Here is a 27883-nt window from a genome sequence, read left to right on the forward strand (position 1 = left end):
TCTCGCGAGAGTGTGGAGCGGGCATAATGTCACATACAGTCAGAGTTACCTGTGTTATGTGTACGACGCGGGTTACTTACTTAATACTTTGCACGTTATAATATGTGTCTATGGTTGTAAATTTAAAATTGTAATAGATAAGAGGCAACCATAAAGTGTAAACCAGGGGTTTCCAAACTTATTTTGTCTACTGCCCACTTTGAGAAAAAAATATGTTTTAGCGCCCCCATTGTTCAATTTAGATATACTTACCTATAGACCTTTAGACCGTCAGCGCCCACAAGGGGGCGTTATCGCCCACTTTGGGAAAGGCTAGTGTAAACTGACTGAGAGACAATTATACCTGGTTAAATTAACGTCTGTAAATAACTGAGCTTTGGGATCTAGTGTCATGGACATGGACATTTGTAACTCGTATTAAAATAGGCTCTTTACCCAAGAGGTTGTTAATTTCAGGGTATGCTATATAAAGTTACCATAGCAACGAGCAATGTCATTAAATAAAACCCACTTGCTAATAGAAATATTTATACAGTGAATAAATATTAGGAAAAAAACTATACTTACAAGATCTTTCTGTCTTTTTATGGCACAAGGAACACACTTTCTAGGAAAAGTCATTAGCGAATCTAGAATAGTCATAAAAAATACAAGGTTTAACAAAACTAAGTCATAATATTACTATATAACTACTACGTGTTCCTTGTAGAGGTAACTGCTACTTTCACAGTGAACTCTCTACAAGGAACACGTACACACCCTAAAGTATTATCATTGACTTAGTTTAGTTACACCTTGTCAAAGTATTATGTCAAGATCTTTAGTAGTAAGATTGTGCATAATCACCATTTTTATGATAAAGATAGCTTCATAACCAGAGTAAACAGAACTAACGCGTAGGCCGACTCAGATAGACCTGGATCTATAGGTTCTTAGTAGTCCCTCGTGAACGTAGAATTCCTTCGAATTTGTGGAGCTCTTAGTGTGACACCTGGTCAGGTACCAGGTACCAAAGTTGACTAAAAATAAGTCTTACTTTACTTATTTTCTCATGGCTAATATTTATAATATATAATTCGTAGATTATTGTTCTGAACTAGTATCATGTAGCGTAAGACACTTTCCAATGACCAAAACTATAATCAGACGTTTTAAAAATAACTTTGTTGCTATTTTTCAAAGGCGTTATATTTATTTTATATATTATTATTACACCTTAGAAAACAATACGATATTGCAAGAATTTATTTTCTACTAGCTGTTGCCCGCGACTTCGTCCGTGTTAGCATAGTATAATAACAAAGATGGATAATTTTCGCCTCTTTCCTTACCCAAAGGGTAAAAACGGGACCCGATCACAAAGATATTTCAGCTTGTCCGTCTGTCTGTCTGTCCATATCCAGACTGTACCTTCCCTTAACATGTAGTGATTATTATTAAAGTACGAATACAATTGAGTATTTTTTGGTCATATACCTATGACTAGGTAAATGTCAAGTGCCTACCTGTTTAACCGCTAATAACATTTCATGCGCTTTGTACATCTTATACAATAAATGTCTCCAAGAGTCAGTATTTCCGTCGGTTTGGAAACAGGCATTTATTACACCAATATACAAGAACGGTGACAAGAGCAATATTGAGAATTATCGTCCCATTTCTATTTTATCTGCATTGTCTAAACTCTTTGAAAGACTCGTACATGATGCAGTGTACCCGTTTATCCATGATCTTATCCTACCCGAGCAACACGGTTTTGTTAAAAAAAGATCTACATGCACTAACCTCATATGTTTCGTTGGTCGCTTATTTAGTGACATGGATATGCGCGTTCAAGTTGACACTATATACACAGATTTTAAAAAAGCATTTGATAAAGTGGATCACACGCTGCTATTGGAGAAATTAGCGTTCAACGGAATTCGAGGCAACTTATTGCGCTGGTTCATGTCTTACATTTATAACAGAACACAAAGGGTTGTAATCAACGGCTACGCCTCTGACTCCTTCATTGTGAGCTCAGGTGTCCCCCAGGGATCAATATTGGGTCCACTTCTATTTATAATTTTTATCAATGATATTAAACAATGTATGTTACACTCAGATTTTTTAATGTACGCTGACGATATGAAGATTTTTAAATCATGCAAAAATATACAGGACTGTCAGCTTTTGCAACAGGATCTATGCAGACTAAACAATTACTGCATTCGTAACAAACTTTTCCTCAATCTCCCTAAATGCCAAACTATTTCTTTCTCCAAAAAAAAGATAAAACTTGACTTTATATATACTATAAACAATGTGCCTTTGAATAAAGTAAACCTAATCCGGGACTTAGGGTTGATGTTAGATTCTTCTCTGCATTTTGATACACATATTGACAATATAATTAACAAAGCCTATCGCATGTACGGTTTCATACAAAGGTCCACCCGTGACTTTGTGAGACCATCGACACTATTGCTGCTATACAAGACCCTAATTTGATCACAATTAGAATACGCTATACCCGTTTGGAATCCTCTTTACGTCAAATATTCCGATAGAATAGAGTTAGTACAAAAAAAATGCCTGCGCACCATATTTTTTAAATGTAAACAATCTAAATTGCCATATAATGAGCTGTTAGACCATTTCAAACTTTTAAGCCTAAAGTCCAGACGTACACTTCTTGATATCATGATGCTACATGGTTTATGTAATAATAAATATGACTGCTCTGCTATCACCAATCAGATCTGCTTCTCGGTGCCGAGAACAATTTATCAGAGAAAAGCGCGACAATTTCAGTTATTCTTCACTAAAACGTGCAAGACTAATGCTGGTCTCCGTATCCCCCTACGTCGTCTTGTTGATACATACAACAAATACTTCACTAATATTGATATTTTTGCCCTATCTGATAGTTTAAAATTTAAAAAACAAGCCATGGAGACATTGATCAAATTAGCGTCTGAAAATGAACTCTAACTTATTTACTTATTGAAAATTTTGTTTTATTTTACATGTAGTTTTTTTTTTACTATGTACATTTTTATTCTGTGTTATACTTTTTTTTTTTTAACTTTACACTGAAAATATCCTTTGTTTTAATTCTTTTTATTATCTTTAATTTAATGTGTTATTGCTTTTTGTAGTTTTGTATCTAGTCTTACTGTCACATATTTTTATCCATATATACGCTGTGCTTTCCGTTTTTAATATGCGAACAATGGTGTGGGTTATGTGTTTACCATTTCTAAACCATAGGTAATTGTAATAACTAAGTTTTAACATGTAACTGTTTATTGTTCCTAATAAAGAAAATAAAATAAAATAAACTCCCGAAATTCCCTCTTCCCCTCCCCAACTATTAAGTTCTCAGTGGTTCCTTATGTACTTAGAATACCTGCGAATTTGTGAAGCTCTACATGGAGCTGATGTTGACATTATAACTGATGAGACGACAAGGATGATGATTCAAACGGTCATGATTGGATTAATGATGAAAATTATAATGCGTTACTAAGCATTGTGAAACATGTTGAAAGTGACATTAACGCCCAATTCGCGTATTTTCGCCCGTTTGTTTGAAGTCGAGACTCGAGACACTCCTTATATTAGTTTTGTCTACTCTGTTAATAACTATAAGGGCCAACCCACACGTACTACAACCACACGACATCGCAACGACAAAATGTCGTCGAGCTGTGGTTACGTGTGAATGGTGTCGCTGCAGCATTTTGTGGTTGCGTTGTGGTACCGACAAAATGACGTTGCGATGTGGTTGCGACGTGGTTGCGTCATGTGCAAGTCGAACTATTGTAGTTCGACTCCGGCTTTTATAGCGGAAACACGTCTTGCCCAAAGTCATGGATTTCAAAGAGGACACTTTATTGTTGCTATCCTTGCTATACAGGGTGCAATTTAACCTTCCTGCCAAATTTGGATATATTGATCCTTGTTAAAAATAAAAATACACGTATTTCTTCTTTTATAATCACTCAGTACTAAAATTTTGAGAAATAGCCTTCGAAAGTTATCCTACCAAACACAACAAAATATGGACATAGGCGCGGCCCGGCCCCGCCCCGCCCTTCTATTGACATTCTTGCAGTGACGGATTAAGACTACTTGATGCCCTAAGCAATCCATGCCTGTGGGCCCCCCTATCCGTATCTCAACTAGAATCGGTCTTTGAACCTTTACTCTTCTGGTAAAGACGACTCAGACCTCAGACGTGATGCCCTAGGCAATTGCTTAATTTGATTAAGGGCTAATCCGTCACTGCATTCTTGTTATTATCATAAGTTGCGAATTTTCCCTTCATACTTTGACGGGCTTAGGACCGTCAAATGTAAAGGACGTAGACATGTATGTTTAGAATAAAATTATTTGATACACATCAAAAGAATGGAAAATTACAACTTTTTAATTACGAAAAATAAGCACTTTAGAAATTTATAAAAATCTAAACCACATCCTTTGCATTTAGGCGTATTTAAAAAATTCAATCAACTTGATGTACAGTTGTACACAGTACAACTAATTAAAAATCAAAACAACCCACCTCTAAATCTTATTTACTTCCATCTTGTCTACACTTAACATAGTTCAAAGTTCAAACTGCAATCCGTTTTGCTCTAAGCAGAGTCTAGCGCGTTTTGCTCTTTGTCTTTAAGACTTTAAAAGTTTGTTAAGCACAACTTTGTCACTTTTAACCTCGTCACAGGCATGTCTAATCTTCGAGGCTAGGCGTGTGCACTGTGCAGGTGTTGCGAAGTGCGAACTGTCCATAATCCGAGTATTTGATTGTTTCGCGATTCAGATTCAGGGTACAGCTGCTGCATTCGAGAATCATCAATCAGCTGTTACGAAGACGAGGAAGCAGAAAGAAAATACCAGTTACACTTCCATAAACCTTTATTAACATCCAATCGTACAATCTCTATCACTTCCAAATCACATCTGCCTTGATGACAGCATCTGTCATCTAATTAGTCTATAACATAGACATAATATAATACTAAAGACCAACAAAGAGTGCGAGACAGAAGAAAATCCTTTATGGAATTATAACAAGATGAAAAGAGAGAGGCAGTCTAATGAAAATTGTAACAACTTTTATTTGACAGGTCGTCAAAAGTCGTCAATCGTTTTTATGCCCTTTCGGTATTTGCAATTTATTATTTAAATCGTATGTTATTTTCAACAAATACTATTATATATAACAATAATAACTTGTGCTGTGAGTGATTGCAGTGTAAATCATAGGAATAATCCTGAAAAATATACATTTCACCCGTAATTAATCTTCATGTCCTAATTGCTACGATGTGTTTATTTTTGCTATATTCTGGTCTTTAGTTCTCTATTTCAAATAAAATATTGTGAATCCTCCTTTTTACTTTCATATTTTGCGTAACTAAAGGTACTATTGTTCCTATATTACACAAATTTTGAAGAAAAATTTTTCATCAAAATTTCTTACATATACGCTAGTGCTTAAATCAAATTTATCGATATGCTTATCGATATTTTACAATAACATAAATCTAAAATAAAAATCATTTACCTTTATATTTATCACCTTAAGCCCGGCCGCACATTATCCGAAATTTCTGATCAGAAAAATTCGGACGCCCGGCGGAACGCACTCTGTTCATACATTTTGTTGTAGACCCATCATACTAAAAGAATTTCTGACGTGTCAAAATGTATGAGCGGGGCGGGGCGTCCGAATTTTTGTGATCAGAAATTCGGAAAATGTGCGGCCGGACTAAAAAGGACATATTATCTTATTTTAACTAATATAATATAGTATAGTATAATATAGCTAATATAATATAACTACTATAATATAGAGTGACTCTAAAACTAGAGGAAGGTTTATATTTATATATCATAATCATTTGTTTTACAGATTCCCTCAAGATCCTCTAATAAGAGGAAAATGGCTGAAATTAATTGGGCGTGTTGGTTGGAATCCCAAGAAAAATTCAACAATATGTAGGCAAACATTTCATTGAAAATGTTTAAAGAAAAATTAGAATAAATACTATTTTGGTTAAAGGAGCTATCCCAACTTTATTTGTGCCAGTAAGTTTGACATACTGTTGCACTTGTTACTGAAGCAATTATTAAAAATAAGCAATTATAAGCAATTAATGCTTTTTAGTTCATTTATGATTATACTTATATGAACTAAAAAGTATTAAATAATCTTATTCTGTACTCAATCTTCATAATTTTGAAGTCGGTACCAGTCCTAAATATATAAGTTGCTGTTATACCTATTCTGTCAGAGAACTGGCGATTAGGTTAGCTGGTACCGATTGCAAAATAATGAAGATTGAGAACAGAATTAATACTGAGTACAGAATAAGAATTTTTTAATACTTTTTAGTTCATTTAAGTATAATATTACTATTGTCATTGCCTTGGAAGTCGGTTTTAAGTTTTTGTTTAAAAATAATAATTTTACTCATTTTAGCTGTCCTTAACGTTTTCTATACTTACAGTTGGTGTTTTAAAAAATCAATATCAAAATTGCTTTATTTCTGAACAAATCTAAAATAAAATATATTTTCAGAATACATGGTGCCTACCACCGGTTCGGTAACTAAGCCGACGAGAAGAACCGGCGTAAGAAACTCGCACGCCCACTTTTTAGCAAAAAAAGTGAGAAAAAAAAAATCTTTTAAAACAAAATTTACAATGCTGTAACTAAAAATTATACAATGTAAACATAGATAGATACATAATAATTGTAAGTCATGTAGAAGTAGCCTTGCAAGCAGTCATTCAGCATTCTACTCCCAAGATGTGCCATCAATTATGAAATAATTTTGGCTTTGGCACAAAACGTTCTTTGACTACTTTTTTAAATTTATTAATCGAAAGATTTTGAACGTTTTCTGGGACCATATGTTCCCATTTGAATATCAAGGAGTCACTTCGATTTCTCATTGTTTCCATCACCAGACCACCACTTTTGTGAACATGATACCTACTCGGAACAATACAATGTACAGCAAAAGAAAAAATTTGAAAATCGGTTCATAAACGGCGGAGTAATCGTTGAACATACATAAAAATATATCCACAGGCGAACGTCTAGACTCCTCCTGTTTGGAAGTCGGTTCAAAATAATTGTAATAAAATATTATGATATTTTATAATATGTATTTAATTTAAGAATAAAATATAATATACTATGTGTGTTGTTTACTTTCAACGTTTACTTTCAATGTAAGGACTGATTTACCAGATAGATTTTATCTGAGTAATAAATAAGTAACTTTATAATGTGTTATGTGTAAATTATTTACCCCTATAAGAACCTCATGTCATAACATATCCGACGATTGAAAAATAATTCCAAAAGATGATGAAGAAGAAAGAATGTGTATCTACTTTTCAATCGTCACCTTTTTTTGCCAATTAAAATTTATGATACCTAATTTGAAATACAAATCTATCAAAGTTGCATATTATTTATTTCTTATAGAAACTCAGCTAAAATAACTCGAACGGACTAAACTATCGATAGCAAAATACTATACTATCGATAATAAAATATACATCACTAGCACACGCACACATTGACAGATCAAAAAGGGTCACGCATTTTCGAGTTGTCAGGTGGTCTTTACGACAGTATATATTATGTCTATGGTCTATAACTAGATTCTACATACCGCCCACCATGAATGTATGTAATAAATACATTCGTAACCTTGATAAAACCGCCTACCGTGAAACAGTACCGAGGGCCGGTGACATAACAGTGCTAATAACAATCATTATAATATTGTTATAACAAGTTTCAACTAAATTTCTCCCTGCACAAACACTCTAAAATAAACTGTTCATAATATACTACCAAATGTAAAAATACACAACGCCATTCTCTTTAATAAATGTTCTCCAAAATCAAATTATAAATAACATTAATCTATCCTACTTTAAATTCTTGCGACATCACTGGGACCCTACCAGATAATATCCATCCAAAATGAGTATTTTGCGCCGTTAAATTGTATGACGTATCTCGAAGAATACCATTTCTTAAAATACGTCCATAAATTTCAGCACCTAATATAACATCTATTTTACCAGGCTTGTCAAAACGAGGATCTGCTAATTTTAAGGATGATAACTCTGGCCAATCAACGATGTGTGTAACTTCTACCGCGGGGGTTGACGGTAGATCACTCAGAACATAGGCTTGTACGTTACAATTAAAATCACTAGTATTATATACAGTCCACTGACTGTATATTAAATTCTACCATTTCTTTGATAGCCACGTTCTGATCCTCTCCTCCTACACCAGTTACAGCTCCTTCTACCGGTATCCTTTGAAGACTTAAAATTTCTGCCATTCTCTCGGTGACAATTGAAGCTTGAGAGCCCTGATCGAGTAATGCTTGCTCGTACAGTCTCTGGGTTCCGCGTAAACTTTCGCCATTCAAAATGTAGCACCTCCACCTATGTCGCCACATTTCATAACACTCGATCGTGGTTAGGTTACATTGTAACAGACACTAATTAAAGCGCGGGGGCCGGGGGGCCGTGACAAACAAAATAATTACGTGTTAGCTATACAACTACGCGCGTGGTACTAAACGGTCGCCGCAGTGTTGCCAGACAGCCAACTCGGTTTCTCCCCAAGTGTTGCCCGAAATCCCCCCAAAATTCGGGATTTCAAGAAAAATCCCCCCACAAATTATAAAAGAAAAATTTTGTTCATTATGAATGGGAATTTCACAAATGGATACGATGAATGTACACTATTTCTGCAATAGCGTCTAATCTTTATAGAATCAGCATCTTCGCGAGCTCCTTGATCATTTTTATGGTTCCGTAAGTCGTAACCAAAGGGTAAAAACGGGCCCATAGTACTTAGATTTCGCCGTCTGTTCCCAGATTTTTTCCTCCAACAATCCCCCCAAAAAATTGTTCCCCCCAATTTTCCCCCCATCACCTAAAAAAACCCCCAAATTTGGGGGGATTCCCCCCAATCTGGCATCACTGGGTCGCCGGCGGCCGGCGACCGGCGGGCCTCCCGCCTCCCACCCCGCGCGTCACCCCCGCTTTACCCCTACGCATAACCGGTCATCCGACTGGATATATGAACTTATGAAGTGACCATTGTGCATCGATTTTTTTTGAGATAAAATATGTTAGTGTAAAAAAATTAACACCCTACTTTTTTGGTTTAATGGACTCACCTAATGATACATAAGTGATAAGCCCCAAAAAAAATTTGACAGGTAGGTTTAATTGCACCCTGTATGTATTATTGATAAGAAGAAGACGACGGCGATGTCAGCGTAATCGTCGAAATAGAGGTCCCGTTTTTACCTCTTGGGTACGGAACCCTAACAAAACATAATAATTATATTATTATATTAAAAAAAACATTAAATAGGGAGGGAAGAGCGCGGGCGGCTTGTCGTTGCATCGACGCAACGTTGTGGTTGCGATGTGGTTGCGACGTGGTTGCGACGTGGTTGCGACGTGGTCGTGATGTGGTCGCGATGTGGTCGGTATTTGACAAGTGTGAATGGTCCAGTGCATTTACAATACGAAATATACGCCCGACCACGTCGTGTAGTTATCGTGTGGTTGCGGTTGTCGCGTGGTTGTGGTACGTGTGGGTTGGCCCTAATATTATCATTTATCTTGGTTAGCATTTTCTATGTAGTTGCGAGCACAGCTGTCGACGTTTAAATGATAAATCAATAAAACGCTGGAATGTACAGCCAGATCGATAACGTAACAAATAAGCTATATTGATCGCAATCCAAAACACGTGAATACTATCAACTTTACACGGTATAGAAGATAATATTCACAAATAACATTTTGATTTCAAACAAAACTCAGTAAGGGCGGCTATATAATGCTACCAATAGTATCAACTGGGTATTAAAAAAGAAAAACAATTCCACATTAACAATAGTATGGACAATTTGAATTTTTTTAAGAAGATCACAGTGTAATGAAACGAAGAATATTTTTGGTTAAGTAGGACTCTCCTACCCAGCTTATGCCTGTTTTCACCAACCGCCTCCTAACGCTAAGTGGTCCTCTAGCGGCCATTAAGGGTACATAATATTATCCTTCAAGATTTCACGAATGTTTGTGTGCCACGTTCGTCCTTAGGGCGTAAGAACTTTTGCAAAACATTACTATTTTTAAATGTGTTTGTTTTAAGAGATGTTTGACCCGCAAAGATCGCTAGGGAACACTTAGCGTTAGGAGACCGTTGGTGTTGGTGAAAACAGGCATTAGTGACGAACATTAATAAAGTACTTTTTTTATGAAATAAGGGGGCAAACAAGCAAACGGGTCACCTGATGGAAAGCAACTTCTGTCGCCCATGGACACTCGCAGCATCAGAAGAGCTGCAAGTGCGTTGCCGGCCTTTTAAGAGGAAATAGGGTAATAGGGGAGGGTAGAGAAGAGAAGGGAAGGGAATAGGATAGGGGATTGGGCCTCCGGTAAACTCACTCACTCGGCGAAACACAGCGCAAGCGCTGTTTCACGCCGGTTTTCTGTGAGAACGTGGTATTTCTCCGGTCGAGCCGGCCCATTCGTGCCGAAGCTTGGCTCTCCCACGTATTTCGTCGTATCCTACGAATAAGGGCGCTGTTGCAAAAACCCTACTTTACAGGAGAAGGTTTTTTGTATTTATTTCAAAATATTGTTAGACAACTTTTAGAAATTAATTATGAAATTATCGCATAACTACGTAGCGGTTCCTATGAAATTTTGAATGAGACGTTTAATTTGATATTTCGGGTACATCTGTCCCTAATTTCTTTTTTCGGCGGAGTAAATTAAGTCTCATCACGTTTATGCCTTTTTTGTGCGGATTCAACGGGGTGTTAAGAGCATTTGTGTCTTTTTAGTGTCATTTTATAAAAGCTGAAAGTTTTCCTGTATGAACAAACAGCAACTATAGAATTTCGATCGCGTTTAGGAGATATCCAGTTTTGAAGGTCTACTTATCCTTCAATACAGTGTAAAGCGCTTTTTTTTCTTACTTCTTTCGGAAATGTAGGAATCTCATCTCAGACACCCTTAATTATTCCCTAAAATGCCAAAAGTATTACACTTTAAGGTGGTATGGCAGTGGGAAGTAACTGGCATAAGTTGTCTGGCAATAGGAAGCAACTGTCATAAGGGTCCGTCAGTGGGAGACGAGATTCGAGAGAGAGAGTGGGAGAGAGGAAAAAAAATACCTTAAATTTTATCGAAGGTGCGGTAGACTTTGGGTACGTTCAGTTACTCACAGTTCGTCCAATAAACCAAAAAAATTGATAGTAATAAAAAAAGTTTCGTTACACTCACTCTCGATACACCAAAAGCGCTTTTCCTAAATTTTTAGTAAAAAAGAAACTTTTTTTTCAATTCTTTCAGGCACCTGGGACTGTTTTCGTTTTCTAGAACCTAAAAATAAAATAAAAAAAACTCAAATTATATTGTGGAATATTATTTTATATTTAAACATTCTTGTAGCACACTACCTTTAACTATTTTTCTATACGGCGGAAAAAGCCACAAAGTTCACTGCGGCTTTTTAACAAAATTAAAACAAAACATTATAAACTTTCAATTATATACTTTTCGAAATGGTTAGTATATAAAAGGCAAATTCATGTAATAATTTTTCCAATAATAACTGTTCAACTAAAGAAAAATTAAAGAAATAAATTTTGTACATAGAAAAAGGCAACAAAAGCCATTAGAGCAAACAATTCCCTAGTACTAGTACTAAGAGACGATTCCGTGGAAAAAGGCCACAGACACAATAGTGTCTTTTTTCCAGGTAATTACTTTTAAGAATGTAAAACATTTTTTATACTTACTGTGTCTTCCCTTTTACGGTTAACACAAAGTAATTTAAACAAAAAACAGTGCGTTGTGGTGGCGCGAGCGCCTCGTCGCCGCCCCGCGCGTCCTTTCACACACTGTAAGAAAACGGTCACTGAAGCCTTTGTTGCTTTTTACGCCGGGGAATTTGAGAGCTAACAAATGTGGCATTTTTAAAACTTCATTTACTGGTTATTAAAATTAACTTTTTACTATTTTTTACACTGAAGATTATAGATAATGAGCTGCCGATTTCGATTATGCAATAAAAATAAAAAGCCATAGTGACCAGGGCGCCCTTATTCGTAGGATACGACGATTTGTACTGTAATTAAATAAAGATTTTAACATAACCTTAAAATATATTGTATCTGTCAAACTCTTCATTCATCATCACTATGTCTCTGACTGCGGCCGTTAGCTCAAAAGTCAAAAGGCATCTAAATGTTGAAGTCTTCGTTTCCCTCTCGTGTTTTTTCTTAAATATATTTATTCATAAAACTCTACTGCATAATTACGTTTTAAATCTCGCCAAACTAATTGACAGCGAGTAATTGTTTGACGTTTTTTTTTTTTTTTTTTTTTTTTCGAAAGGGTCTAAGCTACTGGTCTGGTTAAGACCATGGTAGTTTAATCGTGGCTATAACTAGTCTGTTGCTAGTTGGTTTGGAAATAAACAATGAGGGGGGCCTGGCCCCCTCCCCTAAAGTCACACGTGTGACATTCTAGACGGGCAATATTGGGGAGAGCTACGAAAATAAGCTATTTTTATCTGACGTGGGTTGTTTGACGGCGAACGGCAGTTCGAACGGCGTAATTACGCCAACACTACGCAATAAAAGTGACTGGACTAATGAAAATGACATTAAGAGCTCACAGTTCAAGTTATTTTTGGAAGCAATTTCTACGGCTGATAGCTAATCCATATCCATAATACATTATAAAATATGCGAAAGTCTGTCTGTCTGGCTGTTACCACCCCTCTCTCAAAATCGTCAAACTTATCATTCACTTAGATGTGAAATTCGGTGTAAAAGATACTATTTGAGTTCCAAGAAATGACAGAATTTTTGACTTTGTAACATTCTACGGGGCCAGTTCTTAATTAATTTTCTTTTTTTTTCAGGAGCACGCGTTCGAGTCCAGTCAGAAATACAAGGAGGGCAAGTTCATAATCGAACTAGCTCACATGGTGAAAGAGAACGGTTGGGACTAGCCATGTCTGTGACTATAGTGCTGTGCCCGCGGACTTGTCAATTATCGAGAAAGTGATCGATGTGTGTGGACCCGCGCAGGGAGCCATCGTGATTGAATCGCCGGTGTAGGCCGTTTAAGATCGCTCGGTGAAAGTGGAGGGGGAAAATTTGACACAGGAGATGTAGTGGTGTAAATTTGTGGTGGGCCAAAACCCGTTATCATCAAAGAAATAAATGTATAGGCATGTGACGGGCCTATGTAATTTGGTCGGATTATCAGTTAGTACTTAGTACATGTACAAGACGTGTGTACAGAGCAAAAGCAACCCGTCTGTTCACTAATCGACCAATAGCGTGTGCCGTGCGCGCACGCTTCGCCTCACCAATGAGACTTAAAAATCGCGAATCTTCCTTCCATTTTTGCCGGGCGATCTTAAAGTTGTGAGCCTGTGTTCCGCGTGAATCGATCGGCCTCGTCGCATATTATTTTTATCAAATTGGAGAATTATTATTGAAATAACGCGGCCGATGGATTCACGTTACTTATGATCGGTTTGTAACGTTTTTTGGCATGAATTTATCAAGTAGGTAATTGGCGATTTTATTGGCTAACGTCAAAATATTACCAATCATAGCTGTGAATAACTGCTGTCAAAAAACTTTAGAAACTGGGCATTAGCGATCGACGTTACAATTATAAGTTAGAGATCTCAGCCGCCATCTTAGGCGAAGGCTTAGAATTTACGTTTTAGTTTTATTTGACGCTCCGCAAGCGCATCTTAAGTTGTATTAGTTTAATTATGCGTCGTATTAAGAGAACAACTAATATTTTCTCTTGTCCCCTTAACCTGTGATAAGTATGTTAGTATAGACTTTGAATTTCTTGAAGGTTTTTTCTCAAGAGTTGCTCAGAGGTGACAGTTGTATGTTCCTAATAATTTCAATTGTGCAAGTTATTTTTTTTCTTTTCGAGGAAACTAGTCGAACCTTCAATTGAAGTAAATTCCATTTTATTTTTATTTTATTTTTTATATTTTAAACTATGATTTTTTATGACGGCTCCGACTGTTCCTCACATTCTTGACAAAAGTTCTTCTTGTGATGGAATACTTATGATTTTTGATTTCATAAAACGTGATAGTCGATAGTTGGAAGGAATAGATAGTTTTATAGCGAAGACAGGCAGGGAGAGAAGAGTTTTATTATTCATTTATTGTTTCTTAATGTAATTATAATTAGTAGAGACATTTAACCCCGTATATTTTATCGAGATATGCATATTATGGTACTTTATTTACGATGCAATGTATGTAAGTCATTGCATGAGCTTCTATCGACTAAAAGTATCGATACGAGAACAACACTAGCGTGAATAAATTATAGTCATTTTCTGGTTTGTGCCGCTTTGCTCCTCGACTGGAAGTACCTTTAATTGTCTAATAACGGTTTTATTGATTTCTCTTTTTAGCTAATAGACAGCGTTTTACTGTCTTACACGCCTAATAGAGGAGACATAAAAGTGTACATTCGTTACAGTCGGGGAAGAGTTGCCTATGTATGATGTATTATGTATTTACCTAGTGTATTTACATTTTTAATTTCATTTTAATCATCACATAAAAAGCAAAGGAACAAGTCATGAAGATGACTACATAATAATTTGTTCACCTACCCTAATGCCCTAGCAAGGAAACGGAAATTTTTGGATTTGTAACTTACTACTTAAAGGAAAAATGCTGGTTGTTTTCTAGATGTTAGCAGAATTTTTTGTAGCTAAATATTTTATTTTTTATTTTGACACAAATAATTTTGCCAGTGGAATGGACTTTTACGAATCACCTCATTTTACAACTTTCCTATTCTATTACATAATGAAACTATAGAATTTTTATTGCGTATTTTTTCCTGCATATTTCTTTTGAGTAGTAAAGTTTACGTCATCAAAATATCTAAGCGTTTAACTGCCATTAGATATAAAACATTTGTAATTTACACAAATAATATCAATGTAAGTTACATCGTAATATATTATTTTTACAATATGGCTGTTCGTAATATACTGGCCGAAAGACGTACCTATATGCAGAGGTTTTAATCTCATATAAAAATATTAGACGCTGGAGCGATCGTATAATATTATTTTCATAAAAATACCACAAATTGTATATTATATGTATATGTCTATCCTGAACAGATTATGTATATTAAAATATTCTTGTAAGATTTTATGACCCTAAATGTTCAAAGTACACTAACATAGCTTGAAATAGTCACAGAAGAAAAATAATAAAAATCTATAAAAAAAAGCATTGTAAAGTTATGTCTTCTATTTTTATATGAGTAGGTTCATAGTGTGGCATAAACCCAACCATAGAGAATAGAATGCGCGGGAACAAAATTTATCCTAAAGCTAGGTATGTTCTGAATTTAAAAAATCTGAAAATGTGACAGTTGGGCAGAAGGCGGGAAAACTGTACACATCTAGCGCACTCAATGAAATAGTTAGGTTTATGTCAAACTGGTAGAAGAGGTTTTTGAATACTACACCAAATCATAATAGAGTTTAATAGTTGACGCAACGGGGTTAGGTGTGAGTTGCATAGGCCCACTCCCACCAGTTTGGGTTATTGATAATAAAAATCGTTGACAAACGATGCCTTCTTTTTATTTTTTCTGAATTTAGATAATAAACAAGTGAATTGAATTATTTGACGTTTCCAAAAACAACAGTAGAAGAACTCTTAAATAATGACAACTCGCAGCGAGAGACTAACTGCAATAGTCTTCGTTTTTTTTTTACAATCTACCCACACCTAATCTCAGGGCGCAGTATTTTCACCCGTTACGGGCCTACTGTTGTAATATTGTCATTGTTGTTCTATGTAAGAGTTGTACACATTTCTGTTCAAACCCTAGACGTTTTCGTTCGTATCGATGTTAAAATAGATGTAAATATGCGTGTCAAATGAAAAATCTTTACCAAGAATAATTCTACTTGAAAAAACGACCTTATTAAAACTTTTTATTGAATCTTACAAAATTCTAGGGTTGTGCCAGACGTACTATCGATAAAAAGGAAGATGACCTGTCAAAAAACGCTTACCACAAAATTATGGAGGGTAGGTGGAGGAGAACTGTCTTATATGGGGGATATTTGAAAAAGTGTCCAGCTGTACGCAGTAAATAACAGTTGAAAAATCCTCCAAGAGTGGCGCTAGCTGCAGCAAAGGGTATGGAATGAATGTAGCCGTTGGTGACAAAATATAAATTGAAGTATATTAAAATATAACCTAAAATAGATGAAATAAAAGCTGCTATATGATTTAAAATGTACCCTGTTCCTACTGTAGCGCCACCATAATTGAACGCATTTCAGCGGACACTTTTTACATACAGAGATAGTTCTACTCCATCTACACTCCATACACAAAATGTAAAGGTTCATTTGACATGTTTGGAAATCACGTGTTTTTCGCACCAATCATGAAAACTACACGGTGAGAAATCGTTTTATATCGCTTTTAGATGCTAAAAATTGGTGTTCAATATTAAATCGGTGATATAGGTCGGATACGTCTTTCTTAATGTAAGATTAGTCGATAACGCATCGCAAGGTCACATGTCTGTTAATGTAATCGTATATCTGTTTACATAGGATTAAGAGTATAAGGGTGTGAATTTACAGAACGGCCGTCCATCCATTTTTGACATTTCAAGTGCCATCGCCGTTTACAATTGTGCTGGAAACTGATTTGACAATGGTTGGGAGCTTACTTAGGCCGCCTTAAGAAAGAGAAAGGTTGTTATTTTAATAATATTTTAGTTACAGCAGTGTGCATCGATAATAATTAATCCATTATAAAATTTAAATTTAAGCACAACTGCGATGACAATTAGAGTTAAAATGTCAAAAATGGATAGATGGACGTACGGTGAACGCACGCCCTAAGGACGTTTTAACTAGGTACGTTATTATCGTAACGGCTAATATGTAATATCGAATAATCTGATACATGTAAAGGGGTACGAACCTTTGTGGCATATCTAGCCGCCGGCCATCTTGATTTTTTCCGAGCACGCCAAAAAAAATAAAGATCGCCATATGAGTACAAAGGACACAAATGGCGATCTTTACTTCCAAATATCTCGGAAACGTGACACTTTATACGTGGGAGAGCCATGCTTCGGCACGAATGGGCCGGCTCGACCGGAGAAATACCACGTTCTCACAGAAAACCGGCATGAAACAGCGCTTGCGCTGTGTTTCGCCGAGTGAGTGAGTTTACCGGAGGCCCAATCCCCTACCCTATTCCCTTCCCTACCCTTCTCATCCCTACCCTCGCCTATTACCCTATTCCCTCTTAAAAGGACGGCAACGCACCTGCAGCTCTTCTGATACTGCGAGTGTCCATGGGCGACGGAAGTTGCTTTCCATCAGGTGACCCGTTTGCTCGTTTGCCCCCTTGTTTCATAAAAAAAAAACTTTAGTGTTGCATGTTACATAACATTTTTTGTTTGTATAAGTGTCCTCTATCCAAATATACCACTTTTATCGTGCTCGGAAAAAAACAAAATGGCCGGCGGCTAGATATGCCAGGCTCCATACAAAAATGTTCGAACCCCTTTCGAATTTCGAAGATCATGGCGTCCTAGGTAAATCTGTCATTAGTTATGCACAATGTTCAGTGAAAATTCGATCCCAACACTATCCTTTAGCCCCGTTGAAATTTTAAAGGTTATGAAACATAGTCCATAGATAAAGAATACTGAATAGAGTAGAATCCCATACACAGCTGTTCGAGCTTAATGCTTTTCTACACTTGGGTTCTGTCGGTTTAAAAACCTGCAGGACATGTCTTTTAACAAAAAAATAATATCGGAGACATTTGAATACAGAAAACAATTTTCATGAACATTATGCAAAAGAATCGAACTTAACGAAATCGTCACAGTAGTTTATACTTAACACTCTTAGACCTAACGTATCTGCTGATGCGGCAAAATATATCATGGACGTGATTAAAAATTTAAAAAATAAATAAAAAAGCTAGATCTCTGTGCATAATTAAAATATTTTTCTACTTGATTGTTTAGGGACGCTATTAGATATTTTTGGACCATTGTTATGATAGTATCAGTATTGGAGGGTAGTTGGATGTTTGAGGCTCGTCGCTGTCCGGATGAAAATGTGTTAAGAACAACGCTTTCTAGCTGTAATATAATGCACCCAAAAAATTAGGACGTGCTTTGGTATTTCTGATCATTCATAACTGTGTTTTCGATCCGGATCCAAATTTATAAATATTTTCAAAATAGAAAAATATTTGCCTTTTTTTAGTAACATTCTTACTGCATAGAATTACTTTTTCATCTTTTTTTTTAGATAAACCGGTTAAGGAATATCAAAGTACTTCCACGGTCTTGGAGTGTTAACTGATGACCAAAATGTCTATTATAGTATTTCCCTGTAATGTAGTCTATCCTCAACAGACAAACATAATATTATGTAGTGAGAGAGACAAGGACGGGGATATTCAAACGTACACGGTGCATTTCTACAGAACGGTACCCCAGTAGCGTATATGAAGGAACCGCTTAATATTTTTGTATTTTCCTAGTATGTAATGATGCATTATTATAATTACGTGGTGTCTTCTGATTGTGTATGCATTATGCTATAGATGAATATTTCATAAACATTTGATTGAAATAATAAGTGCGTAATAAAACACTTTTTCGTAATTACTCTGTGGTATTATTTAAAAAAATTATGTCATAAATGGAAAACTTCGAAATCGTTAGCAGTCATCCTGTTATTGGCACCATAAATGATTGTGTGAAAATACTAGGAATGACAATAACAAGATTTTATGTGTTACCATATTAAATCATTATATCTACAGGTTGTAACAAAACTAAGTGATAATACTTGTGTGCATGTGTTTCTCGTAGAGAGTAGACCAATTTTTCGTAACACTCGTGAGGCTGGGCGTTTACCCCTACAAAAGTGAAAAAAATATTGGTCTTTCAGCGCTGCCACTTTCACAGTGAACTCTCTAAAAGGAACACCTAAAGTATTATCACTTAGTTTTGTTACACCCTGTATAATATTATATTATAATGTGTGTAATATAAATTCTGTCTTTAAATGCAACAGGAAAAAAGGTAAAATCAGAACTTTCATAAAGTTATAACTTAAATTTATTTCATAACTTCATACTTATAAATTCTTTTTGTACAAAAATATGTACTTTAATAAAATTATACTATTTAAAATAGATAAATTAATTTAGACATATAATTCAGTAAAATCACAGATCAACACACGGTCAGAGTTTTTCCCACTCTGGCGATGTATATTCCTGACATTTAGTACTTAAATCAGTCTACGAGAATAATAATAGAGAAATGATGTTATAGGCTGATGGCGCACTGTTATTATCGGTCAGGCTATGTCAAATTAAAGTTAAACGAGATATTTTGTCATCTGGGTTTAACATAACTTGACCAAATTACATAGATCCGCCAACTGCCTATGAAGTATCTGATGGTACTAGGCAGGGGGCTTAGATAATGTAAAATATCAAAGAATAAGAAAATTAAGCAACAATTGAATGAATGGTACGCAATAAAAATAATTGCATACTAAACAATATAAAAAGTACTCATGGCATTGACATATTTTATTAATACACATATTATTTATACAACAAATAATGTGTATTTATTACTATCAAAATATGCCAAAACCATACATTTGAATGTGTTATGTGTAATCAATCCCTACATTATCATAATTCATATTATCTTACATTATCTAGGCCAGCTGACAGGCCAGCAGTACAAAACAAATTATTCGTGACGTCATTTATAAACAAAACTGAATAAATCCCAAATAATTATTTACAACCAACTTCTTGCAATACCGTACCGTACACAACTTACAATAGCTATGTCCACACTATGCACTTTCATCTTCAATTTTCCTCATCTTCTCTCATTGAACTTTCGTTTTGGCGCATTCAATAATTAAATGCGTCAACGACCGCAACGCCAACATTGTCATTTTTGTTCATTTGCAGTGTCTGTCAGATTATTGTAACATGTGCGACGAGAACATTTTACTGGGTGGAATATGTGCGGCTTATTTGGTCATAAGAAATTCCAAAAATAGAACAAAGCGCAAGTTTTGGATATGGTCAGAGACCAGAGTACAGTTCACGTACGGCTCACGTGCGCTGTTGACTGCGCTATGACGCATGCCCTTCATGAACAAAAAAAGGCACAGTGTTGACATAGCTAATCAACTTCACAAATAAAATTGTGCTAAAATAATTAAAACTTAAATAAATATAACTTACAGTTACTATTTGGTACTATAGACGCGTTATTCATATAACTCTTCTGGATTACTAATTTTATCCGAATACAACAAATCAGCATACGGATCCTCTGCACTTTTCAGTATAACTTTGGCTTGGTCTATTTGAGTCTTCGTTAGTAAAGGCAGTTGCTTGAAGAACATCTGAAAATATTAATATAAACGTCAACATCTCCCATAATTACTGTATTTGATTGATTGTAATTTGTAAGTCAAACTACACTTGCAACATTAAGAAAAAGATAATATTAAAAAAAAAAAGTAACCTAAAAATTTAAGAAGACTAATATTTTATGTTAATAATATGTGAAATATAACCTACCTTGCGTGACATGAGAAGCATGCCGTGAGCTTTCTTCATGTGGTTTTTAAGTACAGACATACGCGGATATCTGCAAAGGAAAAAGTTGTGTGAAGACTCGTTTAACCCATCAATCCCCAAGCGGCACCCGGCTGTCGCATAACAATTAAAAATCTATTGTGTCTGCGATTCCCACGATCGAGGTATGAAGTGCCTAAAAACATGTTTGACACTCGAAAGCCAGCTATAACTTTACCACTAGATGTTGCCTGCAACCTTCGTTACGATAAAATTCGTTAGCAGCGTGTAAAGCGTACATTTTTCCGCGTTCAATATTATACAATCATATTTTAGCATCAATAAGGGAAAAGCAGGCAGACATACAGACATACTTTTTAATAAAGGGTTCCCAAACTTATTTTTTCTACTGCCCAATTTGAGAACACATTATTTGTTAGCCCCCCCCCCCCCCCCATTGTTTCAATTTAAAAAGAAATTCATATGAAATTAATCACCCCGCCAGGCCTCTACACAACGCCCCCATTTTTTTCTGGGTTCCACACCCGGCACCCCCCCTTTAGACCTTCAACGCCCACAAGGGGGCGTTATGGCCCACTTTGGGAAAGGCTGGCTTACACCATGGCTTACCTCTTAGGACATATCTGGCAGGGGAAGGGCAGCGGCAGCAGTCTGTGGTCTCGGTTGACATGCACCAACAGAGCAGACTTCTGTGAGTAGCGGCGGGGACATTCGAGACACGGATACTTCTTCAACGCTGCAGAGGGAAAAAACATCAGTTGAGGAAGTTTCTTTTATGTACTATCGAGGAAGTTGATTCCTATGCAAATGACAGACCAACGTTATTTGGTCGAATATGTCAATTCAATGTTAATTGTGATCTGTCAGCTGGGTTTGACGTAACGCAACCAAACTACTTAGGTCCCCGATTTTAAACCGAAACTAAGTAGTTTGGTTGGACAGATCACAATTAACATTGAATTGACATATTCGACCAAATAACGTTGGTCTGTCAATTGCATAGGAATCAACTTCCTCGATGGTAGTATCAGAGAAGTTGATTCTTAGGCAGATGGTGGACCAAAGTAATTTCAGGTAATTTGGTCGCGTTACGTCAAACCCAGTCGACAAATAACAATTAATAACATTGAATCAAAGCAATTGAATTGACGTGATCCAACCAAATGATGTTGGTCTGTCAACTGCTTACAAGCAATTTCCTCAACCTTCATACTTACATTTTTTTTTGTCTGGTTGGTTTAATTTATGGCGAAAATTTTAGATTCGATCAAAGAGACTTTATGATTTTTTAAATTATTCAGATTAATTAGCAATCAAATGTTCTAGCCCCTGTATTAAGTATTCGAAAGATGGATAGCATGTCGTCATGAGTTGGACTCTACTGGACATTAGCCGGCCCCTAGATGATCAATTGTATTGTGCAATATCACACTTCGATTTTATTGAACAGTTTAGAATCGGACAATTAGATAGAAGGCGCGCGTTCTTCAATATCCAACTCCTGTAAATATTATGTCCGTTTTGTAACCGCACACTTGTTGCTTCACCAGACCTTCACTTCATAGAGCAAAGTCTTTCGAGCCACTCTGACATTGGCAACTTACCGAGTCAGCCATTTTAAAAGAAGAAGAAGAGTTTTGCGGAGAATGTGAAAGAGTGATGTTGTGTTTTTTTATTTTTTTCCTAAAATTGTGTTATCTGGGTTTTTAATGTGTAATATTGGTAGGATATTTACCATTACATATTCGTTATCGTGCACAAGTGTGGGAAAGTGATGTAATAACCAGAAACGTGCTCTTTTGTGTTCCCTCCAAAACTCCATAGAAAGTTTCAGTATAGCGTCTACCACTTTACTGAATCGACCAACTTGACTTCTTGACTGTATTGACTTTATACTTAGACTTTGATTAGACTTTAGACCTGACTGAATTGTATTAAAGAATATTGTTTTCCTGCCATAATATTATACTCGACACTGGCCATAGCTATAGCCGAAGTGCCATTATAAAAAGAAAAGAAGAAGAACCCTAGACGGTCAATAATATTAAAATTGCTCATCATGGGGTCCACTTAGGAGAGTAATGTACTCACGCGCATGCGTATCCATGTGCAGTATGAGCGCCGCTTTGAGCTTGAAGCTGCGGCTGCAGTGATCGCAGATGTACTCCTGACTGCCGTGTTTCAACTTGTGACGCTGGAATTGTATTATTTATTGTAATTACAGGCTTCAAATTTATTTAGCATCGAAATATCTGTAGAATCAGTGCAATGCGATAAAACTCAATAAATGAATGGAAAAAAGACCACAAAGAAATTACGTATCCAAACTTTATCTATACCCATAGCTGGGCATTAACTCGTTAATCCGTTAATCGTTAATTAACGAAGTTAACATTTTGATTAACGGATTAACTTTTAAGTTAACGTTTATAAATATTAACGGACTGGTTAACTTCTGTTAATATGCAGAAGTCCGTTAATCGCTAATCCAATGCTTACTATTTACCGCACGGCACCGCGGTGCGGCGCGAAAACAGGTTCAGACGAAATAAAAACAATACTAGATATACATTTTCAGGCGCATGCGAGTGAGAAGAGATTTGTTTCGTTTCATCATTTCATTACTCAGCGCCGGTGCTTATAGAAAGAGTGATTTGTTTATTGTTATTATAAATCATTTGCATATTGATAAATAAGAGTACAGTATAATTTAGTTACCTAACTAAATTATACTGCACTATAATATATAATTTAGTTACCTAACTAAATTATACTGCACTCTTCTTTATCAACATGCAAATGATTTTTAATAACAAAATACTTCTGTAATTATTGTTTTCTACCTAGAATACAATAATTATAGAAGTATTTTGTTTTGTCCCTAACCGGTTAACTTCCAAAACCTTAAACCAACAGGTTTTGTATGTACACTAACGCAATGATATAAGTTACAACAAGGCCATATTACACATATTAACGGATCAACGATTAAAGTTAACTTGCGTTAATTTGTCCGAAATGTAACGCTTTAACGTTTAACGAAGCTAAGATTTTTTTTAACGGATTAACAATTAACGAAGTTTATTATTTGATTAACGGTGCCCAGCTATGTCTATACCCTACACTGATCTCCATTATACAAGTACGCGTACTTGTATAATGGAGGTCAGTGATACCCTATATTATTATATAAGAAGAAACTTTGTTTGTATTGAATAGGCTCAAAAACTACTGAACTCAATTTAAAAATACTTTCGCCTTCAAAAAGCTACATACAGCGGAAAATGGGAAAAATGTGGTAAACATTTGTCATAAAATTTACATTATTTCACTTGCCCAAATGGGTGCCCAATACACAGGGTGCACTCTCTATTCCATCACTCCCATCAGATGGGACAGCTGCCCAACTCGAATGTGAGAGAACTGGCAAAGGACTGACTGCTTTGCATATTTTTTTGCATAATATTATAGTATTATCTCAGTTCTGTAAATTAAGACACTAACCGCCAGCGTGGTCTGCGAGGTGTACGCGCGGGGACAGTGGGGGCAGACGTATGGCCGCTCGCCCCGGTGCATCCGCAGGTGAGACTCCGCCCCATACTTGGTGACGAAGCTCGCTGAGCACTCTGTACAATAATAGCGCTTTATCGGCTTGCGATCCTCCCTGAAATCGAAGAGAATAACTTTTTAAATACCGACATGGATTGTTACTAACTTATTAATATTATGTATAAGCTGTGTCTGTAAGCTGTATACCTTCAATCTTCATGTATAATCTTTTGAACCAATTTTTTTAAGATAGGTTTTATCGTGATAAATTCGTCTTATTTTGGTTCGATTTTGATTTTGCCGAAAAGCGCATTTTTCGGGCCACATCTAATCCAGTGGTCCCCAACCATTTTTCATATGGGCCACAAACACGTTTTAGTCTGGCAGCAACGCAGGCCACAACAAAATTTTTCTAGAGTTAAAATTACCATTCTTGAAGAACGGTAATTTACAATTTAAAAGTCGAGAAAATTTCGCGACGACTTTACATTATTTTAGCGGTGAGTGTGAAATGGTTTAACATCACGAGGGCCGTTTTGGGGATATCTGATCAAACTCAAACTTTTTTATTCAGAATAAATTTTTGCAAATATTCTCTGAACGTCTACATGATGCCTACCACCGGTTCGGGAACTAGCCCAGCGAGAAGAACCGGCGTAAGAAACTCGCACGGGGCCCACTTTTTTACCAAAAAAGTGAGAAAAAATTAATCTTTTAAAATAAGGTTTACAATGTTGTAACTTAAAATTATACTATATACAATCTAGTGTGCATACATACTTCTGATCAATGAATTCTGGTATATATGGTCTGGATCTGCCTTTACGTCCCAGCACCTGGGCTCGAGCTTTCAGCACAATTTTGATGTCAGCAGCATTACACCTCTTCTCATGCTTGTACAGGTTAGTGGAACTGAAAACAACAAAAGAAAATTAATAACATTTAGCACAGCAGTTGCTTCTATTGAGACTGCAATTTATTTAAATTGGATAAGCCTCTAGCAGAGATATACACACATTTTAGTTTTCTTTCTTTTCTTTTTACGAACAACATGTCTGGATTAAGTGTCCACCGAGGAAAGATAACCAAGGATAATAAAGATTACTTTATAGAAATATACATAGACTGCTAAAACCAATTATGGCTTGTAGATTTGCCAGCAAGTCCAGATAGTGTAAAATAACTATGAAAGTACTAGCGGCCCAGTATGTACTTTGCTATGTATGTAAGTGAAATAAAAAAAATGGAACATGCTTGTACTGTCAACACTGAAAAAAGTTTCAATTCTCATCATAATACTTTTCTGAGAAATGCTCCATTAACAAAATGATCCGCCATTTATTGAATTCATTTGTTAGAAAAAATGTGATAAATGAATATAGATTAAGATTATAGGAGAAGAAATACTTTCTTCTCCTATAATCTTCTTCTTCATCATCTTTCTTGAATAAAAATTTTACCTTCTAAAATCACTCCCACAGGCATAACAATACAAGTATCTCTCGCCATGGTAATCTTGGTAGTGCCTCTGAGCATTTGGAATCGAAGTTGACTGCTTCTCGCAATGAATACACCTTAAAAGCAAAATTTACAAGCTACAATAATTGAGACATTGGATTACAAAAACACAAATTATTTTAACAAAATACTCATTTGTTATTAGACATCATTACATTTTATGGATTAGATTTTTAAAACATGTTAATTTTTTCTTCTTATTTCTATTCTTAGTTTTAATAGTTTTATGACATCCATACAACATAACTTGTTGTTTTTTAAGATTTAAATGCCAATTTGTTACCCCTATTGATATAATAATGAACAACTACTTACTCAAACATAATTCCATTCATAATAAATTGATCTTCCGGAGGTTCGGGACGCTGAACTTGTCTCATTAACTCGACAATACAGTTTATAAGCAATTCCTCATCATCCCTCAAATCATTATACTCGTCTCTTAAATACTGCACATAGGAAATTTCTTGTCTGTTCTTTCCTCTTCGTCTAAATTTAGTTTTCTTCCTAATCTTTTCATCTTTAATATCTTCATTGTCACTTTTAACTTCATCATCACTTTCATATTCGGACCTATCGGAAGGCACAAATTCATCATCACTGTCTTGCCCAGCACTTTCTTGGGTATCATCATCTACAATAAAGTCGATGTTGCTTTCCCGGTCCTCATGTTCAGTTTCAATATTAAATTTGTTGTCATCATCTGTTCCAATCAACATATTGAAGTTTTCCTCATCGAGGTCCAAAACTTCACCATGTTCAGCTGCTGAATCGAGTAATTGTTCAACTTTGATTTGGACCTCATCATCATCATCGAGTTTCTCTTGCTTTATCTCAAAGTTTGGGTCAATTTTTATATGAGAAACACTTTCGCCGTCGTCACCCACTATCACCATGTACAAATCGTCGTTGTCACTCATTTTGTACAGCTATGTGTGATTCTATAGTTGTTTTCTATAAAACATTATCATTTTATATGACTAAAAGAATTTTAAGAACCTACTGTTTTGGGTTGGTTTTGGGCAAAACTTGATCAAAACAAACGAAATAAAAAAAAAACCTCCAAAGGCAAAAGGATGCATGATAAAAGTCTTTAACGCCATTGCAAAGCCATTGAACGTTTGTGACTCAAATATTATTGTCGAATATAAAATTAATAATAGTGAATATAATTTTCTTAAAATAATAGAGATACTTATTATAACAACTATCAAGTTATAATTGAAGAGGTAACAAGCGATTGTAAATTATGTCAAATAAGTACCTCGCCTTGAGAACCGCGTCTATCTTTGGAGGCGTACTTTAGAACTACAAAGCAATGTACAGGTTTTGGTAATTATCGTTTGTCGGTAAAAGTTATCCAACTTACATTTAGGAATAGGAAGAGGTGAATTTCAAATAAATACACATAAATTCTGTTTGCCACGCACTGCTACAACGAAAAACCTTCGCCGTAATTTACTTTTTTTCATAACTTTTTTACGCTTCTGTCAAGTTCTGTCGTTAATTTGACATTTATTGGAATCATAGACATTTTTTTTAATTGGTCCCGGTCGGGACAGGCAAAGGGAGCGTTACCCATACAGCCAGAAACCATAGACATTAGAAACCTCTAGATTTATTTATAGTCTGTCAAAAAAGTGAAGAAATCATTGACTTTTATAGTTGGACTCGACTTAATGGTCTCTACCAAATCAAAATACTGTGGCCGGTCCGCCATTTTATGTTCCGGTTCTCCGAGGTACATAAACTGTCAAAGTCGTCATTATAGGGATGTCGAAATTGAAAGAAAATATCGATATATCGATACATCGATATTTGAAAAAATATCAATATCGGTCTAGATATATCGCGAAAAAAATATCGATATATCGGTCAAATTTTTCGACCAATTTGCTTTTTTTTTAATTAATTTATAGTCCTTCAAAAAAGTGAAGAAATTAAAAAAAAAAATTGTCCTTGGATTGGTATGTTTATATTTTTACTAAAATTTTTGTTATTTTACCGATGGCTTGACTTCGTATGTGCTAA

The 27883-nt window shown here is 35.6% G+C and overlaps 2 protein-coding genes and 1 long non-coding RNA gene across 9 annotated transcripts in view; 1 reads left to right on the forward strand and 2 right to left on the reverse strand.

The window, feature by feature from the left end:
• Window positions 1-18809, forward strand: part of LOC121733394 (protein yippee-like) — a 129808-nt gene extending 110999 nt beyond the window's left edge. For 6 of the 7 annotated variants that reach the window (XM_042123627.1, XM_042123633.1, XM_042123628.1 and 3 more), the window contains one exon: window positions 12995-16169. In XM_042123627.1, the coding sequence (XP_041979561.1) occupies window positions 12995-13084 (90 nt within the window). In that variant the 3' untranslated portion in view covers window positions 13085-16169. Of the gene's footprint in view, window positions 1-12994; window positions 16170-18781 lie in introns of those variants that run through there. The other variant, XR_006036548.1, reaches the window with a different exon arrangement.
• LOC121733395 lies at window positions 9860-17063 on the reverse strand. Its single transcript, XR_006036549.1, has 3 exons — window positions 16482-17063; window positions 10058-10063; window positions 9860-9871 (listed from the first exon to the last, which is right to left on the reverse strand). It is a non-coding gene; the product is annotated as an uncharacterized LOC121733395 (long non-coding RNA).
• A 1375-nt stretch (window positions 18810-20184) lies between the features above and the next one.
• Window positions 20185-27312, reverse strand: LOC121733387 (zinc finger protein 484-like). The gene is made up of 9 exons (XM_042123618.1): window positions 27222-27312; window positions 26168-26806; window positions 25795-25908; window positions 25115-25246; window positions 24290-24449; window positions 22877-22979; window positions 21395-21521; window positions 20768-20837; window positions 20185-20589 (listed from the first exon to the last, which is right to left on the reverse strand). Exons 2-9 carry the CDS (start codon window positions 26770-26772, stop codon window positions 20452-20454), a joined length of 1449 nt encoding a protein of 482 aa, XP_041979552.1. The 5' UTR covers window positions 26773-26806; window positions 27222-27312; the 3' UTR covers window positions 20185-20451.
• Window positions 27313-27883: the final 571 nt, after the last annotated feature.

This window comes from Aricia agestis, chromosome 13 (assembly GCF_905147365.1).
Source record: "Aricia agestis chromosome 13, ilAriAges1.1, whole genome shotgun sequence".
Taxonomy (NCBI): Eukaryota; Metazoa; Arthropoda; class Insecta; order Lepidoptera; family Lycaenidae; genus Aricia; species Aricia agestis.

Coding starts and splice junctions, on each gene's coding strand:
- LOC121733387 (XM_042123618.1), bottom strand. CDS start 26,772: ATGAGTGACAACGACGATTTGTACATGGTGATAGTGGGTGACGACGGC. Junction 24,450..25,114: donor CCAGAATTCATTGATCAGAA/GTATGTATGCAC, acceptor CTTCGATTTCAG/GGAGGATCGCAAGCCGATAA. Junction 20,590..20,767: donor TGCTTCTCATGTCACGCAAG/GTAGGTTATATT, acceptor TAATATTTTCAG/ATGTTCTTCAAGCAACTGCC.